This window comes from Macaca thibetana, chromosome 1 (assembly GCF_024542745.1).
Source record: "Macaca thibetana thibetana isolate TM-01 chromosome 1, ASM2454274v1, whole genome shotgun sequence".
Taxonomy (NCBI): domain Eukaryota; kingdom Metazoa; phylum Chordata; class Mammalia; order Primates; family Cercopithecidae; genus Macaca; species Macaca thibetana.
In genome coordinates, this window is record NC_065578.1 from 5,349,599 (window position 1) to 5,368,302 (window position 18,704).

An 18,704-nucleotide genomic window follows, 5' to 3' on the forward strand; every position below is an offset into this window, starting at 1 on the left:
TCACCACTTTCCTGACCACCCTGAGAGGGGGCAGGCAGTCTGCTATGTCAGCCCCCAGCTGGCCTTCCATAGCCAGACCCCGGGCGGGGGTTAAAGCCCCCACACAGCAGTGGTATGGCTGGGGCAAGGTCACTGTACCTTCTCCTCTAAGGGACTTCAGTGCTTCTTCTATGAGGAGGCTGAGGTGGACAGCAGCCACATCTCTGTAGCCCTGGGCCCAGGTCTGGCACACAGTGGGTGCTCTGGGGTGGTGGCTAGTCTCATGCTCTGGTTGGCTTGGGCAGCAAGGGCCTGGAGACAGCCCGTAAACCAGACCAGAGCTTGACTCTGAAGTCAGAGGAAGTGCCGATGGCCTTTCCATGTGAGTCGGGGACACAGGATGCTGGGCAGCAGGCACGTGGCGGGGAGCAGGGAAGCACCCATCCTGCCAGGGGGCTGGGCAGCGAGTCCCTCCCTCACCCTTCCCAGCCTGGCAGCCCTCTGGCTGCAGCCCAGGCAGGCAATGTGGGAGAAGCCAAGTGCCAAGTGAAGGCCTACTTTGTGCTCTGATCACACTTAACTGGCCCTTCTCACCCAGGGCCCATTTAGCCTCATTTGCTCTCTTTCTCATGCTCCGGTCCTCATGGGCATCGACAGCACCAGACACGCCCCATGCCCCCCAGAGAGGAAGTATCTTCAGCTCAAGGTGGGGGGCCACTGTTGCCTTAGCCAAGGCCCCTGGCTCTCGGGCAGGGAAGGCAGCGATGTCCCAGCCACCAGCTGGCAGGCCTCCTGCTTGTCTTGTCCAGAGTTCTTTCTTTTGTTTTTTGAGATGGAGTTTTACTCGTTACCCAGGGTGGATCTCGGCTCACTGCAACCTCCGCCTCCTGGGTTCAAACTATTTTCCTGCCTCAGCCTTCCAAGTAGCTGGGATTACAGGCGCCCACCACCACACCCTGCTAATTTTTTGTATTTTTAGTAGAGATGAGGTTTCATCATGTTGGCCAGTCTGGTCTCGAACTTGTGACCTCAGGTGATCCACCTGCTTCGGCCTCCCAAAATGCTGGGATTACAGGCATGAGCCACGGTGCCCAGCCTCTTGTCCACAGTTCTTTTGGTCTGTCTGTGGCCCAACTTCCCCTGGACCTTCCGAGGCCCCAAGGAATGTGTCTCATTCATCTTGGTGCCCCTGCCCTGGACCTGCCCAGACCCCTGACCTGTGGAAGGAGCCTCGTCTGGGCGACATTGGGGCTCCTTCGCTGGCCTCCTGGGTAGGGGGGAATGCTGTAGCCAGGGAAATTCCTTCCCAAATGTTTATTAGATTTCTGCTTGCACAGTAGCCTCCTCTTCCCCATCCCAGACCCAGCGTGGGAGGCAGGGTGGTCCCTTGGACTCTACCAGCCCCTCCCGTGTCTAGTAAACCACCCTGAGTGAAGCGTAGAGGCCACATGGTATGCGAGAAAGAGCGTGGACTCCACTGAGGCTGCAGGGCCCCAAAACCAGCTTCCCAGTGAGTTGCGTGACTCCTTTGTGCCTGAGTTTTCTCCTCTGTAAACTGGACATAATACTTACCTTGAAAAACGTTGTGGGTAGTTACTGCACTATGCCAGGGAAAGTGTTTAGAATGCAGACAGGCACATAGTAAGCACTCAGCAAAGCCTCCCCATCTAAATAAATGTCTCTCTTAAAGCCCTCCCAGCTCACTGAGCTGTGCTTTTTTTTTTTTTTTTTTTTTTTGAGATAGAGTCTTGGTCTGTTGCCAGGCTGGAGTGCAGTGGCATGATCTCGGCTCACTGCAACTTCTGACTCCCTGGTTCAAGCGATTCTCCTGCCTCAGCCTCCTGGATAGATGGGGTTATAGGCACGTGCCACCACGCCCAGCTAATTTTTGTATTTTTAGTAGAAACGGGGTTTCATCATTCTGGCCAGGCTGGTCTCATACTCCTGACCTCGTGATCCACCTGCCTCGGCCTCCCAAAGTATTGGGATTACAGGCATGCACCACCTCGCCCAGTTAATTTTGTATTTTTAGTAGAAATGGGGTTTCTCCATGTTGGTCAGGCTGGTCTTGAACTCCCAACCTCAGGTGATTCGCCTGCCTGGGCCTCTCAAAGTGCTGGGATTACAGGCGTGAGCACCCAGCCTTGTGCTGTCTCTTATGGGTCAAGACACTGAGCTTGGAGGTGCTGGGGAGCCTCAGACCTGCGGGCAGATACATATTCACTGGGACCAGGACCTGGGGCAGACTAGCCTCAGGAGTGAGGGGAGCACTGGGCCACCTCCAGCCTTTGGGGTGCCTGGCAGCCTTTTGGGGGTTCAGAGCAGAGTGTGAGTAATCGCTGTGGGCGAGAGGGCTGCAGACACCAGTGGTCTTTATGCTATCAAATAGGAAACTGGACTCAGCATGCACTTATCAAGTCAACATCTATTTCTACTTGCCCAGGGCCGCCTCGGCTGTGAGACTGGGAGGCCTTCCCTCAGATGCCCAATAGGCTCTGTCTAGCCCAGCCCACCCTGTCCACGTGTTGATTACTGGTGCAGGGTGGTGAGGAAGGGGCCATAGGCTGCAACCAGCCCAGCCCTTCACGGTGCCAGTTCTTCCTCTCGTCTAGCCTAATGGTGCCTTACTGCCAGGAAAGGCTCTAGGTCTGAAGGCCGGGTGCTGTGGCTCGTGGCTCATGCCTGTAATCCTAGCACTCTGGGAGGCCAAGGTGAGTGGATGGCTTGAGCCCAGGAGTTCGAGACCAGCCTGGGCAACATGGTGAAAACCTGTCTGTACAAAAAATAAAAAATTGGCCAGGCGTGGTGGTGTGAGCCTATAGTCCCAGCTACTTGGGAGGCTGAGGTGCGAGGATCACCTGAGCCTGGGGAGGTCAAGGATACAGTGAGCCATGATTGTGCCACTGTACTCGCCTGAGTGACAGAGTGAGACCCTGTCTTAAAAAGAAAAAAAAAAGGTTCTAGGTCTGTGGGCAGGGGCACGTGCATCCTCTTGTAAACGGGCATGCTCCTCCAGTGAGTGTCCCCAAAATTCTTCCCCACTGTAAAGCTTGTCCAGCAGAAGCAGGGAGAGGTGAAGCCGTTTGCCCTGGCCAGCACATGCCTGAGCCAGGATCCAAACTCCACTTGCCTGACACCAAAGTCCTGGCCTCTCAAACCCTAAACTGTTGGGGAAAAGGGCATTTTGTTGTTGTTGTTGTTGTTGTTGTTGTTGTCCCTAGAGCTGAGTTCTTTCTGAACCTCAGGTCTGCAGGGCAGGTCTCACTGTTCCCACACTGCAGACGGGAATACTTCAGGCAGAAGCTCAGGGCAACACGGAGAGGATAGTGTCAGGGCTGGGTTTGGGGACAGGCACTCCTGGGTGCTGTAGTCCTGGCATGGGAGAGGAATGTCCTGGGGGGCGGGGCGTGGACACCGGGTTCCAAGTGCAGAGTGACAGAGGACTGGTTGTGTGGGAACAAAGTGTCCGTCTGGCGCTGAGACAGTGACCACAGACCCACGGATTGCACCCTTTCTGTTCATTCATCATAGAATGGAGCGGCCACTAGGGCCAGACCCCAGGCTGGGATCCCCACAGTGCCGACGGGACCCAGGATGGCACTGTTTCCTGCTGGGAAGTTTCTCCTGCAGGGCACTTAAAGCATCCCGCAGCATCTCAGGACCTGGCTTCCCACCTCCCCGCCTACTGCAGGGCCGACTGCAGGTGCGGCCAGCCTGGGACCCACCCGGCCTCCCTCTGCAAGACCCGCGGGCGTGGCCGGGGCGTGACGTCACGGCTCTGGGCCAATGAGGCCGCGCGGCCGCGAGGCCCCATTGCGCAACAAAGAGAACCCAGAACTTGAAAGGATTCCCCGGGCTCTGGCTGCGCCCCGGCTTCCGCCCCCACGCTGGTCTCCGCCCGCGCTGCAGCCGATCTGTTCCACGGGGTCCGGCCTGGCCTTTGCCCAGGGAGGGACGCGCACCGCGAGACCTGGACATCTCCGGCACGCCCCCCCCAGTCCCCGCCCCTACAGTCCCAACCCCCCGGGGTTCCAATCCCCCCACGGCTCGTGCAACCCCTGCTTCGACTCGCGTGCTCTCGCGTACTGGTCCCCAGTGGGTCCCCCAAGTCCTGCCCCACGCCGAGGGCGCGTCCAAGCGGCTGCCTGGGAAACCTGGCGGGACTGCGGCCTCCGGACCCCTCCGGGTTGCGCTGAGCAGGGGCGGGCTCGGGATCTCCAGACCGCCCCGCCCCCGTCCCCTGAGAGCCCCCAGGGACGGCGTTGCCAGGTCCCGATGCAAGGGGACGGAGGGAGGGGCTGGCCCCGGGGAAGTTACCCTGAAGGTCCCCAAGTTGGGGGGATGCCAGCGCTAAGCGCCGCTCGTGGCCCCTCGTACGGACCCCGCGACCAAGAGAGCGCGGAAAGCCCCCTCCTTTCCCGCCGTGTCCTCCCCCCGGGGTCCTCCGGCCCGTCCGCCCCCAGGGGCCAGGGCGGCGGCGCTCACCCTGCATTCGGGCGTCCGGGGCTCCGGCTCGCTGCTCCCGCCTCCGGCTCCGGCTGCGGTTCCCGCGCCTTTGGGCCGAGCGCGGGCCGCCGAGGGCCGCGGGGGTGGCTGGCGGCGGAGCGGCCCGTGGGCCGGGGCATGCTGGCGGCGACCACCGGCGGCCGGCGCGCTCCGCTCGGTGGGCTCGGCTCCGCCGCCCCTCCCTCCCCTGGGCGCCTCCGCCGCCGCCGCGCTCCGCTCCCGCCGCTCCGCTGCTGCGCCGGGCGGCCGGGGGCGGGGGGCGGGGGGCGGAGCAGGGCGCATGTCTCCGGCGGGGCCTCCGCGCCGCCCCTCGGCCCGCCCCGCCCCCGCCCGCTCCGGGGCGCGGCATCCGCGGCCGTCTGTCGGTCTGTCAGTCAGTCCGTCGGTCCGTCCGTCCGTCCATCCGTCTGCCCGTCCGCAGCCCAGCCGTGCCCCCGCGTCCGTCCGCGGCCGGGCCGAGCCGCCCTGGGCCGGTGGCGCCTCCTGACAGCGCGGCGCCGCTGGCTCCCAGCTCGGCTCGGTGCACACTCCCGACGCCGCCTTTAGACGCCGGGGCAAGACCCAGGCCCGGAGCTCTGGGGGTCCGCGGGCCAGAGGGAGCTGGGGCAGAAATGGACACTGAGAACCTGGGGCCAGGGCTGGGGCTCAGGGAGGCCTTCTCGGAGGAAGCCGCATCTAAGATGAACAATCGGGGCGGGGCGTGGAGAGGACACGGGACCAACGGCCAGCGGCTTCTAGGAACTGGGAATCAGTCTGGATCAGGGGCAGCGAGGGGCAAGGTTGGGCCAGTTACGGATTCACGCTGCTCCCTGGACCTGGGGGGTCCATTGAGGGAATAAAGTGGATGGGCCACCGGGCTGCCGAGTGGTCCCCGCCACCCCTACAGGCTCAGAAATGTTCTGAAACTCTGAGCACCACCGCCCAGCCGGGAGAGGCCAGTGTCTGCAGCCCAGCGCCTGAACCCTTCTCCGTCTCCTCTCCTCCCGTCCTTCCCGCCCCTCCGCCCCTCCCTCCCAAGCCCTCATGCCATCACCACTCCTCATAGAGCACAGGCTGTCTCCCATAGACTGACAGCCTCAGCTGGCCCCATGCAGGGGGAACCGTTTCTGCTCCTTGATGGGAGCCCTGAGACGCCTCCTGAGGATCGTGCCTGTCTCTTATAGAAAGCCCCTGACCACACACACAATGGGCACAAGGCCTCCGGGGCTGCCTGGCATAGTGTCCTTCCATGCCTCTGGGACACATCCGTGACTAGACGCCCCTGTGTCTGGAGGAAAGTGGGCACCTGACCAGGAGACCCAAACCGATTGCAGCCAAAACAGATGCTTGGAGCTTGCCCAGTCCGGCCAGGGCTGCTCCACAGCCTGCACCTGCCTAAACTGTCCCCATACCCCAGGTCCCTGAACAGCTTTTAGGGGGCCCAGGATGGGCCTCAGGGTCTGTCCCATGAGACAAAAGAAGTGTTTGTAGAGAAAGGCCCCACAATAACTGTGGGGCTGGGCAAGGAGGAACCCGGGGCCATGCACACCTATACTCCTGGGTTTCTGGGACAGCCAGGGCCCTCAGTGCCCCCAGTGAGCCCTCTGTGGACAGGTTGGCTCCCCCTCCAGGTGGCCCTGGTTATAAATAGGCCACCAGCAGTGGGAGGCTGGCACAGGGCAGCTGTAATCAAGGGTGGTGTTTCTAAATGTCTCGCCTGTGACTCGGGCTGAAACGGTAGAAACGCCACACTTAATTATGGCCACCGAGAGCCATGCCACTTAGAAACACCACAGTTAAGATTGCACACACGGCTATGGAGAGCCATGCCTCTGTCTGGGCCTGGCTCCCCTCAGCCAGCCCAGCTGACCCACTGCCTGCACCAGTGCCTCTGCCCGGCCTCAGCTGTCTCTGGGGCAGGTGGGAGATGGCCTCTGATGGCTGCCCTGGGGCCCTGGGCTTATTTTGTGCCGTGCTGAGATCTGTTGCAAAGGGCTGGGTGCCCCTGGGAGGCGGTTTTTAGGTGCCTGGTTTGCCCAAAGCCACACGGATGAGTGGCTGAGCCAGGACTGAACTAGGGAGTCTGATGTGGGGCCCACCTTCAAGTGAAGGATGTGGGTGCTTTGAGGACCTGGTCCCCTCAGTGAGCCCCGGGGCTCAGGCCCCACTGTGGCCAGCCCTGGGCCTTCTGCTTGCTGGGAAGGGTGGCCTCCTCATCGCTCTGAACCCAGGGCACCATTCTGGCATGGGTCATGGGTGGAGCTGGGGGCCGAGGCTGGCTGAGGCCAGCCCCAGGGGGCCAAGGGGCAGGGTGGGGTGGCAGAAGCTTCATGTGGCTGAGCTTGTCCCTCCCACCCCCAACCCCCTCCCAGACAGGAAATAAGCCCGTCAGCCGTGACTGGGGCCTGGGACAGATTCCCAAGCTCTTGGCTGGTGTTTCTGCACATCTGGAGCCAAGTCCTCACTCTCCAGGGGCCAGAGGGAGCCTTGTGCGAGACTGCAGCTGTTGACGGGCCGGTCTTCTCCAGGCGGCAGGACAGATGTTGGGGCTTCAGGGACAGACTGAGTCGGGAACATTCTCCCAGATGCCACCTCTGGGCATGCTTGGTTGGAGCCTCCTTTTCAGCAGTGGATGCAGGTGGGGTCCTGGCCCCTGTAGTGGCCTTGGCAGGGCCAGATGCACAGATAAACCGTGCTGCACTGATACCCTCACCACACACGTGCTCACAGATATGCAGAGACAGATGCACACACACATGCATAGATATGTCAGTGACACGTATGCCCACAGCTTCACACCGATGGCACTGACACATATTCGTGCTGTCCCTCAGACCCCTGCCCTATAAGCCATCCCGGCAGCCTCCTACCTGAGTGGCTAGGGGAGTTTCCACGTCAGGCACAGGGTCCTGGTGCCAGCTGGGGGGCTCCTTCACACAGGATGTTGGGGTGTCTGGGCAGTTTCTAGCAAGAGGCTGGGTCAGGTTGGGGCTCCCACATGCTGAGCCAGGCCACATTCGGCTCTTTCCACACCATCACCTCTGAGTCTTTCCAAGCAGCCCCACCCTGTTCATAGGAAAGCCACACAGGCTCAGAGCCGGCATCCTCTGCAAGCCAGTGGGGTTGTGGGGTGCTGGCACTCCCACCAGGCAGTGTGGCCCTGAGCCCACATCCTCCCAGCATCAGGGCTGCCTGTGAGGTCCAGGGAGCTGGGGTATCTGGGGCCAGGACACCAAACCAGGGCCCCATGGGAAATGGGCATTCATAGCCAGCGAGTCACCAGCTGGACACCAGTTGGTGTGGCTGTGCCTGAGGTTCTAGGGCACACACCGGTGCTGGGAGGGCTGAGACTGTCCGTGGGAGCCCCCACATCCCACACCCCCTGGGAAAGCAGCCCCCCAAGACAAATGACTACCCAGGACGCATGGGTCCAGCCAAGCAGCAGCTTTATTAGTGGTGCTGGGTTCTTCCCACACCCTACAGCGTGCTCGGAAGCATTCCCAAGGGTTTCTGCGGAATGCCTCCCGGCGCTCGGGCCAACACTGTGTAGCATTGACACTGGAATGATATAAATAAAGCTTTGGTGTGTTGGTTTGCAGGAGAGAGTACAGGTTAACACTGTGATACGAAAACTTCAGACAATACCAGCTCTCAATGTGAATCGGGTTTTTGGCCAAGGGGGGAACTTCTAAGTGAGTGCACACTGGGCCCGTTGCCATGGCTACTCGAGGCCCCAGCGGCAGGAGGAGGGAGTCTAGGGCTGAGGCTCCGTGTGGCCCTGTCGCTTCGCCTTCATCTGCAGGTACCGCCCTTTGCCTTCCTCAAAGCGCTTCTTCTCGTCCTCGGTCTCGGGCTGTGGACCACACAGAGACAGGCAGGTTAGGGTCACTGAAGAACCAGTGCCGTGGCCTTGTGACCTCGCCTGGGGCCCCAGCCCTGGTGGGTGCAGAGTACCACGCCTCGGCTCCACTGGCCTCCTGGGACTGCCAGGTACCAGGCATGGGGCTCATGTCCCACCTTGCTGATGGGCCCACTGACTGGGCTGAATATGCTCAGCCGAGAGGCTTTGAGGGTCACAGGAGCTACGGGTGGCAGAGCTCCACGGCGGGGACACTAAGGTCATGGCGGGTCAGAAGCAGTCAGTGGACCTGCTGAGCCCTGTGACACCCTCACCCCACCTTTCACAGCAGGTGAACTCCAAGCCCAGGGCCTGTTTGCTACTGGACTTTGGTGGAAAATGCACTTGGTAATGAAACCCGGGAGCTGAACATAAGTGGAAAGGAAGAGGACCCCGTATTCGCTGCACTCCCAGGGAAACGCAGCTGCACATGGCCACTGCCCCAGAGAGAAGCGGGGAAAGCCAGCTGCACACGGTCATTGCCCCAAAGAGAAGTGGGCAGACGCTGTGCTGCCTGTGGCCTTGAGAAGGCCCCAGCCCGTACTGGGAGCAATAGGTCTGCTTTGTGGGGAGGGAGCCCTGTCACCATGCTCTGGACCGTGCACTCAGGAGGCGGCACCTTGGACCCCAGGGACCCCATCTCATTGCTCTGGGGGCAGAGCCAACTGAACAGGTGGGATTTGGCCAAAGACTGGGTTCTGCCCAGGACAGTCCTGGTTCGTGCCTGCTGACCGGCTGCGATTACGAACGGCACCCCCTTTCACTCTAAGTCTTGTGGCCCCTGGGCAGGTGCCACCCCTGGAGTATTAGGTGGTCACTTCTGAGGTCCCATGTGTCTCAACGCCATGTTCTGACTGGCCCCACCCTGGCTGAGAAGTCGGGTTTCATGAGCTGCGCTAATTCCTCTGGGACATTTCATCGCGACATTTTGAGGGTGTCTGAAAGCCACAGAGATGGGGCAGTTGCCCTTCATTTCAGCCACAATGACACCAATCTGTGCAGCTATTTTTGGGCCTAAGTGTTTTATAGACAACTGGTATATTGGCAAGAGAGAGCGCAGTCAGTCAGAGGATGTAATGTCAAGTTATACCAAATGCCTCCTCCCCTCAGCTCTCTCCAAAATCGGTCTCTAAATGTCACCAGGTGTAAACTGTCAAAACCTCGCCAGCCTGGAGCCAATAGAATCTTCGGGTATTTAAAGAAATAGGTGGTGCTCCTTGCAGCGGTCCTGGTCCCCCTTTGAAGAGTCTTCGGTGTACACAGGAAAACTGCTTTTCCAAGACACTTTATTGAAGAAGTCCCTCCCGCTGCTACGGTTTGATCTCTGGCTGACTTTTAAAAATAAAATTTGAGGCTATGCAATTTGACCTGAAACAGCCCAGGGAAAACGAAATGTTCTTTCTCAGTTCTAGCAGCACTTCTAAGTGGGCAAGACCCCTGAGATTCCTGGGCCTGGAGGGCACAGAGCCCAGCCCCTGCAGATGATAAGGTCCCCTGAAGACATACATGGCTACATCCTGCTGGGCACAGCTGAAGACTTCTGTGCACACTGAGGCAGAATGCGCTAGATCAGGGCTTCTGGAACTTTTAAGTGCATCTGAGTCATCTGCCAGTCTTGTAAATGCAGATTCTGATCCAGTGGGTCTGGGAGCTGAGACTCACTTCTAACAGGATCACAGGTGACACAAGCTGTGGCCCACGGACCACACCTGTGTAGCAGGGCCCTGCCCCCTCCCCGTCTGCTCCTGCCCCAAACGGGGGACATCTGAAATGGCCAAGAATGCAAGGTCAAAGCCACCAGGATGGGATATAGGGGCCTTGTCCTCCCCTTCCCCTGTGGAATTGCTTGGTGATACGGAGGGAAGCTGCAGCTTTCTGTCCACCTGCAGCGGCCAAGGCTGAGGCTCAGCAGAGGAGCAGCTGCCCACAGCCTGGCTTCCTGCCTACCTTGAAGACCCTGTAGCAGGCAGAGCAAGTGCTGTGGGGTGGGGGTGGGGTCCCAGAGCTGGGCGATGAGGCAACAGGGCCTGGTGGGGTTGGTACTGGGTTCTGCTGGCGTTGGAGTGGCTGTGGCAGCCCTGGGAGCAGGAGAGCTGGGGACGGGCAGGCTAGACCACACCCAGGCGCCTCCCAGTCTGAAAGCCTGGCCCCTCGGCTCGGGTCCTCCCTCTAGCTGGTGGAGTATCTGCCCTCCACAGAGAGGACAGACGGCAAAGAGCTTGGAAAGAAAAAGAATCCTTGAAAGCAGGAGAGAGAGAGCCTGGCCCAGGAGAGGCATCTGGAGTGAGAAGGGACATAGCTGGAGCCCCCGCCCAGCCCACAGGAGCCAGGTCTGGCCCGACGAGGGAACTTCCTGGGAACGTGCAGATGTGGGAGACTGGTGAGAAACTTGTTCCCCAAGTGCCTGAGTCCCCAGCCAAATGCTCTCAGGGACCAGAGGACCAGGAGTGGCCAAGGGAAGAGAGGTGGCAAATGGCTCTGTGGAGCCAATGCCACCAGCTTGGGAGCTGTTACCACAGGTGCCCTGGGGGACCGGTGGGAATGGCCCGTCCAAGGCCAGGGCCCTGGAGAGGGGCTGAGGAAGGAAAGGCTGCCAGGTCGGGAGGTGCCTGCCTCGCTGCTTGTCTGTGTCTACAGATCCTCTGGGCTCCCTCCCCAACTCCACTGGGAGTTGAAGCCTCTCTGATGGTCTGTGCCAGGCAGGTTTGAGGATCTATGCACTAAATGGCCTCTTACAATAAACAATGTACACTGGGATGAAGGTTCTGAAACGTCTCAAGTCTGTTTAACTTTTGTATTTCTCAAACTGAGCTGGCCAGGGACCCCTTTCATAAGGAACCAAGCTCTGCCCGGCCTCTGGGACGGGCTGCTTCAGGCAGAGGCTTGCCCACCCCGGGACCCGACCATGCTGTGCGCCCTTCCTGGGATGGTCTCTTCATTCTACCTGGAAACCAGCCCAGCATCCTCAACCCTGGAGCTGGGTGTGAATCCTGATTCACCACTGACTCACATCGACTCCTGTTTTGTAAAATGGGCCAATGTCCACCTCACGGCAGGGTTGTGGGGACCAAATTTCTCCCTGCAGCCATGTTCAACCAGGCATTGAAAACAACACGGTGAAAGCAGCCGGTCACAGGGAGCTGCCTATCACCCATTTATACGAGATGTCCAGGAGAGACATATACACAGAGGCAGAAAGTGGATTTGCGGTTGCCTGGGGCTGGGGGACCAGTGGCAGCTACGGAGTGGTGCTTCTTTTTGGGGTGATAAAATGTTTTGAAATAGACTGTGGGGGGGGTGTCCACCTCTGTGAATAGACGAACACCTGCTGAATTGTATCCTGTAAGTGGGTGAACAGAACGGCATGTAATTACATCTCAATAAAGCTGTTAAAAGAGGAAACCTCCATAGGTGAGAGCTCTCTGTGGTGGGGGAGTGGTCAGGGCTGTCCATGCATGAGACTGGCCCCAAGCTAATAACGACACAGAAATTCTTTCTTCTCTTTACTTTTGCATAATTTGACTTTTTCTATAATTAAAAGCTAGAAAAGCAAAAAGCTAACTAGACCTAGATCTAGGAAAACCAGCCCCTCCTTTCTTCCCCGGGCACCAATGATCTCCAGGCCCCAAAGAGACGGGGTCCTGGCTTTACAAGTGGTGGGCTGTGGGCAGAGCTGACGGAGCCATCCGGGCCGTGCACAGGTGCGATTTTCCCCACTCCCCGCCAAGAGGCGCTAAGAGCTAACTCAGGACCATGCTCGAAATGTTCTGGTCCAGTTCATAGGTGTGTGACGGGCCCTAGGCCCCACGCATGCAGCACGGCCCGAATGGCAGGGAGATCTGCATCCAAGAGCCGAGAAAACCTCCAGCACTTCAGATAGCCCAGTCCTCACCTCTGCCAGCCACACACAGCAGTGTCCCCTAACGATCTGGCCTCCATGACCACCTGGGAGTGGAATATGAGTAACTTCCCACAGCTCTCGGCATCTTTACCAGAGATGTGACCACAGCCCTCCAGCCACCGAGGACGTGGGAGGACCACCCAACTCTGGGCCTGCAGAAGGCACTGCAGACGAGAGCCCTCCCGCCCCATTGCCCCTACATGGGCTGTGCACCCAGAGCAGGGACTAGAGCGATAAGGGGATATTCTCTGCGCGACCCATGCTTAGGGTGCGGCAGGCTGTGTGTATCAGGGTCTTCCTGACAACTCCACCAAGCAGCATGGAAATGATGACTGTTCCACTTTTACCAATGAGGAAGTGAAGCAGAGAGGCTGAGTAACTTGCCCAAAGTGGCAGAGCGGGTAAGGGGAGAGCCTCCATTTAAACCTGGGCATGGAGGCCGCCCTCCAGGTCATCCTATGCTGAGGGGCTTTTAGGGGTGGGACTCGTGCATGGGAAGTGAGGAAGGTGATGGACCTGCAGGGTGTCCACGGTGAACCAGGGTCAGGGGCTTCCCTGCCTCCCCTCACCTCACCCTGGCCCTCTTGCTGAGCTTGGCCTCCCCCAGGCAGGGGCCCTGCCCTGCCCTCAGCCATATTATCCGAAACCACTGCAGCTGCTCCCACCCCCGATCAAGCATTCCCAATGCCACAGGCTGAAGGCTGTGGCTGCTCCTCTCACGAGGTCAGTTAATATGCAGCCTGAGGCGGGCACGAGCCCGTGTGCAGGTCATTCTCAGGGTCGGCTCAAGGCAGAGGGAGAAGCCGGCGCCCAGCAATGGGCCACAAGGTGGATCTGATGTGGTCCTGCTGTTTAATATTTGCAGCAAACTCATCAGCCAGGCTCTCTCTGCCCTCAGACAAAGTGAATGCTGTCTGATGATGGATGGATGTGTGGGAGCCTGAGAGCCTGTGCGGGCCCCACTGCTTTTCCCGTCTCCGGGGATGGTGCTATGTGCTGGATGTTCCAGGCTCTGAGACAGAGTCCAGACCAGCCCAGGAGCCTCAGTGTCACTGGATGAAGTGCCCACCCATGAGCGCTGCCCTCCCAAGGCACGGCCTTCCTCCCTGAGTGCCCGGGGCATCCTTCCAGGGTGGAAGTTTATGAAGATGGCAGTCAAGGGCAGGGACGTCCCAGGTGCCTGAGGATCCAGGCTCACCACCCAGAGGGAGGTGGAACAAAGGGAGGCAGGGCGGTGTCTGTCCCATGGTAGGAGGTTACTGGCTCACTGCTGGTGGGCAGCCAGCCTCCCCAGGCCGTGGCTCTGCTAAATAGTTCTCCTACCCGAGTGACAAAGAGGCCACCTTGTCCCGCTGGGTGAGAAGCTGACAGAGCAAGACAGATGTCTCCAGCACAAGGCCCCACCCAGGGCCCGGCTGCTGCCTCCTCGCAGTCATCTCCCTCCATCCAGCAAAGTAAATAAATGCGTACATTGTTGGCTGCTGCTGTTTTTAATGAAGGGTTGGGGGTGGGGGGAGGAGGAGAGAACGCTCTGAGCTCTGTGGGAAGACAGATGTCTCTCTCAAGTCCCCGAGGCTGCTGGTGGGGGAAGGACTTGAGCCTCTGGGGTACTGGCCAGTGGTGCCAGCTGCCGGGCACGCACTTGTGGCCTCAGGCAGGCTCCTCCGAGCCTCTGGGGCTCCCCAAGAATATGCCAGAGAGAAAAGATGAGGTGGCAAAGGGAAGCTCAGGGCACATGACCACCGTGTATCCCGGGCACCTGCCTGATGGAAAGGATGGGGCAGCACAGCCAGGAGCAGGACTCTGAGTCCCATGGGCCCAGCTGTGTGGCCCAGGGCCAGGTTTGTTCACCTGGAAGCAGGAACTCCACAAAGTGACATGGCAAAGTGCTTCCTGTGGTGCTGGCGCACGTGAGCTCCTACCTGTGTGTGCACATGTGTCTGCGGTCCCTGGTGCATGCATGTGTGTCTGCGTGGCGGTCCTGCTGTCCTCACAAATACCTGAGGCCAAGTGCAGCCTGGGGACTACTCCAAGGACTGCCCTGCTGGTGAGTCGCTGCCCCAAAGGAGGGCTAGATGGCCTGGGGTCGCCTTAAGGCAGCAGGGCCTTTAGGGTATCATGAACACCCATGGGGACAGAAGTGTGGGGAGGGTCCCAGGGTAGCAGGTTGACAGTACACTCCCTCCCTGGTGCTCAGGGAGCACCGCCTGGCACTCAGCACCAAGCCCCTGACTCCCCTGCAGCCTGGTGGCTGCCTGGGCCTGGGGTCTGCGTCTTTTTCCTCCCTCCACTTAGTGCTTCCTGCCAACTGCTGTCTTCTGGGCTCTCTTCCACTGGAGGGGAAGCCTGTGGCTTTCAGAGCCGAATGCTGCAAACCAAATGTTTTCCACTTTGCATTTTCTGTGCTTGGAGAACACACATTTGGAACGTGGTATGGAGGACGAGTGACTAAGTTCCACCCTCGGTAAAATCAATTGCTTGTCCTTTTTGTAATTAATGAATGGTACAAAAAGCGTTTCCAGTGGTGATATAACAACTTCCTGTAAGCCTGAGGGACACAGACCTTCTTAATTAGGAAGCCATGTAGCATGCCCTCTCCCTGTTATAACAGGAGACAAGAGGGGTCTTGGGATAATCACAAAAGCAATGAAAACATCTCATTATTGAGGACACTCAGCATGGCCAGGCGAGGGGCCCTGTGCATGAAGCCAGCAACGGTGAGCTTAGCGCCAGGACCACCAGCCTCACAAGCACCTGTGTCCCAGGGTCTCGCTGCACCTGAGGACCTTGTCTTAGTGGAGCCTGTCTGCCATCCGCTGCGGCCTCTCCCAGCAGCTGCAGGCCTGGGTTAATTACCTCCTCCGCCACACCCACCCAGGACTGCACCAGCCTCCAGCAGAAAGCAGCCGGAAATCTCAAATAATGAGATCATCATGGAGAGTCATAAACACCCTCACCAGGGGCTCCCCTCACCCAGCAGCACCTGCTCAGACCCCAAAAGAACTGCCCCCGAGTGGGGCCAAGAAAGGAGGTATAAAGGCCAACGGGAGGCTGCTGCCAGAGGCAGGGAGATCGTCGCCACAAAGGGGAGAAGAGGCGTCGGGACTGGGGCCTGGGTGGTGGCCTCTCAGGAGCCCCTCTTGCAGGCACGGAGTGCCGCGGTCCCGGCACGCTCGGCTCCAGGCTCCTGTGCTGGGACTGTGGACATGGCAGTCCCCAGCCTACACCAATAATGATCACAGCTGCCACCTGCTGAGTGCCCACTGTGGGCCAGAAGCCACATGCTCACGGCACACCTCTGCTCTGCGAGTGCCCACTCTGTGCTATGCCCTGTGGAGCCCTTCCTGTCCTGCTGGAGGCCAGCACTGTGCCTGGACACAGCAGGGGCACAGGAGGCATTTGCTGGACAGATGGATGGATGGATGGATGGATGGCTGGACGGATGGACAGACAGACGGATGGATGGATGGATGATCAAACAAATGAACATCAGATCAAACAGCCTTAATTCTAAATAGGCATGGTCTTTATGTTAACGATTCAAAACCAGTACTTCTGCTCAATCAACACTGGCATCATCTATCCCCAACAAATTCGAGGGCTCAGACCATGGAGGGTCTGAACAGGAGCCTGCAACAGTGACAAAGGTGAGATGGGAGTGTCCAGCACACCTAGGCTTGGCCATCCCCCTGGAGACGGGCCAGCTCTATGGCCATGCTGGGGACTTGCTTCTGATCCTGCACACATAGGCAGGGAGGCCTCTGCATCATTTCTACCACCATGTGGGGCCCAGGGCCTGTTTCTTCCTGCACCTTTGCTGGCAGGGCTCAGACGTGTGTCTGGCCGCAAAGGGCCTTTGCCAGGGCACTCCACGCCCCTTGCTGAGAGCGCCAAGTAGGCGGCCTCCAGCCCCCGGATACTCCAGGCATGAGCTTGCCCTGCTGAAACACTCCAAGTCCCATGGCCAGGACCTCATGTGAGCCCAACAACTCTTCCAGGCCTCCCCGATAGGCTTCTCGCTCACCTTCCGCAGCACCCTGGGTCTAGCTGGGATGCTCCCTCGATTCACTGAACCCTCTGGAAATCCCACCCACGGGCTTCTCCTGGTACAGCCACCCTCCTGGCAGTGCTCACTCTGTCCATGTCACAAATCTGACAGCAGAGGGGACAGAGAGGCCCCAAGGCTCCACCCCACACTCTGTTGTATGCCCCCCAGGCCTGGCTCTGAGCAGAGCCTTCTGTAAACCTTCATGGGGAGAACATGAGCAGCTCACCGTGCCGAGGTGGGTTTTTTTTTTAACCCCCTGCAGCCCGTTAGGCTGAGGTGGCATCAGAAGAGCTGCCTACCAGTGCTGCTCAGAAGGGCCAGTGTGTGACTGTCTGGACACAGTGGATCTTTCAGAGATACGTGCAGGGCAGAAACATGAAAGGTGGCTGGAGAAAGAGTCTGGGCTCAGGCAGAGGGAAGGCAAGAGCCAGGCTGGAGGAGAAGGCTGCATGCTCTCATCTGCGCCAACCTCCTTCTCGGTACCCAGGCCTCGGGTTCTAGGCACATGGGACTCACCAGCCACTGGATGTTCCCAAGCACTAACCAATGAGGTGACAGGAGCAGCTTCAGAATGCACGTATTTTCCCATCACAAGACTGACTCCCGCTAAAAGCAGGCAAAAGGAACAGAGAGCAGGACACTGGATTCTGAGCCTCATGAATATTCTAGTCCATGACTCACGCCTGTGGGCTGGCAGCAAGGTGGGGGCGGGAGGGGGGCAGGGCTTCCCTCACTAATGGCCAAACGCGGCAGGCGGCTCACCAAGCCCTTCCAGGAACACGCCGTCAACCTTCTGCACTCCAGTAACAGCTGAATTTCCTAAATTAGTCAGCAATTAAAAAATTATTCCAAAAGTTCAATCTTGGCCAAACAAACAAAGGAAGCAGGTGTAAGAGCCCGCACACTGGTGAGGCAGTGCCCATCCCCGGGCGAGTGCACAGAGGCTGCGCGCGGCCACCGCACAGTGCTTCCGCCCACTCTTTTGCTCCTGAAATTCTCTGGGAGTAGCTGCAGCCCCTCCCTGCCTGCAGGAGCCTGTGGCAACGGGGTGTCCAGGATGTTGAGGCAGCAGAGGCCCTAGGGCTCTGCCCATGACAAAGGCCCCACGTGGGGACCTCTCTCTCTGTCCTACATCCTGGGACCACACCTCTCTTCTTGTCCTGGCCCGGCCTGAACACAGTCAAGAATGACCATCTCTGCTCCTGAGGCTTCTTCGAGAGGAACGGGGCCCATGCAAGGACCCCAGGCCCCTCTGCACACCGTGCCTGGGGGTCAGGCAGGTCCTGCGGGTGGGGAGCGGCGGCCACCACCATGGAAAGCCTTGCCCCATGCTTCCTCCTAAGTGCAAATGGGCGAGGGACCGTCCAGCGACAGCATCACTGAGGCGGCTCGGAGAGGGGACTTGGGGCAACAGCCTGGCGACGGCTCAAGACAGCCACAGCCAAGAGGCATCTCCAGCCTGCCCTGTCTGCAGCCCCCACATCGGTGCGTCACAAAGCTGTGGCCCTCAGCACTGCATCGCAGACAACTTCCAGAAGGCTGCGGAGGGCCTTTCAACTGACTTCAGCCCTGGGGCCCATCCTGCCCCTCCAGCTGGACGGCAGGCCAAACAGTACCCTCCTTCCAGACGCTCTGGCCCATGCCATGCTGTCCTCTCAGCTGGCGCGGGGCTTACCGGGCCCCTGCACTCATGCAGGTGAATCAGCTGAGGCCGGGAGAAGGAGGTCATGGGGCAGCAGCAGAAGTGAGGTGGGTGTCATGTTCCAGAGCCTTCTGAAAGTTGTGTGGGTCTGTGCTGAGGCCACGCCTCACATAAGGCCCCAAGAGAGGCAAAAGGATCAAACTGGAGTGGAAAACTTTTGCACTAAAATGTGCCCTAACCCCCACACTTCACAGTGGCCTGCGGAGGTTCAGTCACCTGCCCAGCACTGGTCCTGAGATCATCTGGGGCTGAAGCAAAGGCCCTGGGCTGAGCGCAGTGGGCGTGGTGTGGGTGGGCGGTGTGCTGGGACTCCCAGGGTTTAGGTTCTCGCACAGCAGGGTTCTCAGGCGGGGCTCCTCCCAGGACCCTGCAGTAGGGCCTGGCTGGGAGAAGGCACAGTGGCATCGACAACGGCAGCGAGCGGCCCCCTTTCCCAGGCAGTGAGGTCCCAGATGGGCCTGTTGGCCATGCGACCCCGGACGAGTGACTCCCTGCCTGGCACCCCCTCCTGTCTGGGGACGGGAAGCAGACACACCAGCTCCCAGAGGGGCTGGCATTCCCTGAAGGCTCTGGCTTCGATGACCTCACCCAGGCACCACCCAGGAGGAAGCCTCCCCTGACCCTCCAGTCCCTTGCCCACCCAGGAGACAGGCAGCAGCCTCCGCATCCAGTTGCCCTGTCTTCCTAACCG

General features: G+C 59.4%; 4 protein-coding genes across 11 annotated transcripts in view; 1 reads left to right on the forward strand and 3 right to left on the reverse strand.

Annotated features, from left to right (window-relative positions):
• CHD5 (chromodomain helicase DNA binding protein 5) overlaps nt 1-18,704 on the reverse strand; it is a 239,481-nt gene that overhangs the window by 160,406 nt on the left and 60,371 nt on the right. The window lies entirely within an intron of this gene.
• The window catches only part of RPL22 (ribosomal protein L22), a 286,932-nt gene that overhangs the window by 74,353 nt on the left and 193,875 nt on the right, over nt 1-18,704 (reverse strand). Inside the window, exon 1 of one of the 7 annotated variants that reach the window (XM_050787476.1) lies at nt 7,298-7,303. The exons of the other annotated variants lie outside the window; for them this stretch is intronic. The gene's annotated coding sequence lies outside the window, so the exon portion shown is untranslated. Of the gene's footprint in view, nt 1-7,297; nt 7,304-18,704 lie in introns of those variants that run through there. 7 annotated transcript variants of the gene reach the window in all.
• Nucleotides 1-18,704, forward strand: part of THAP3 (THAP domain containing 3) — a 399,270-nt gene that overhangs the window by 13,337 nt on the left and 367,229 nt on the right. The gene's annotated exons all lie outside the window — the stretch shown is intronic.
• ACOT7 (acyl-CoA thioesterase 7) overlaps nt 7,894-18,704 on the reverse strand; it is a 193,562-nt gene continuing 182,751 nt past the window's right edge. For both annotated transcript variants that reach the window (XM_050787345.1, XM_050787355.1), the window contains one exon: nt 7,894-8,317. In XM_050787345.1, the coding sequence (XP_050643302.1) occupies nt 8,219-8,317 (99 nt within the window). In that variant the 3' untranslated portion in view covers nt 7,894-8,218. The remainder of the gene's footprint in view (nt 8,318-18,704) is intronic.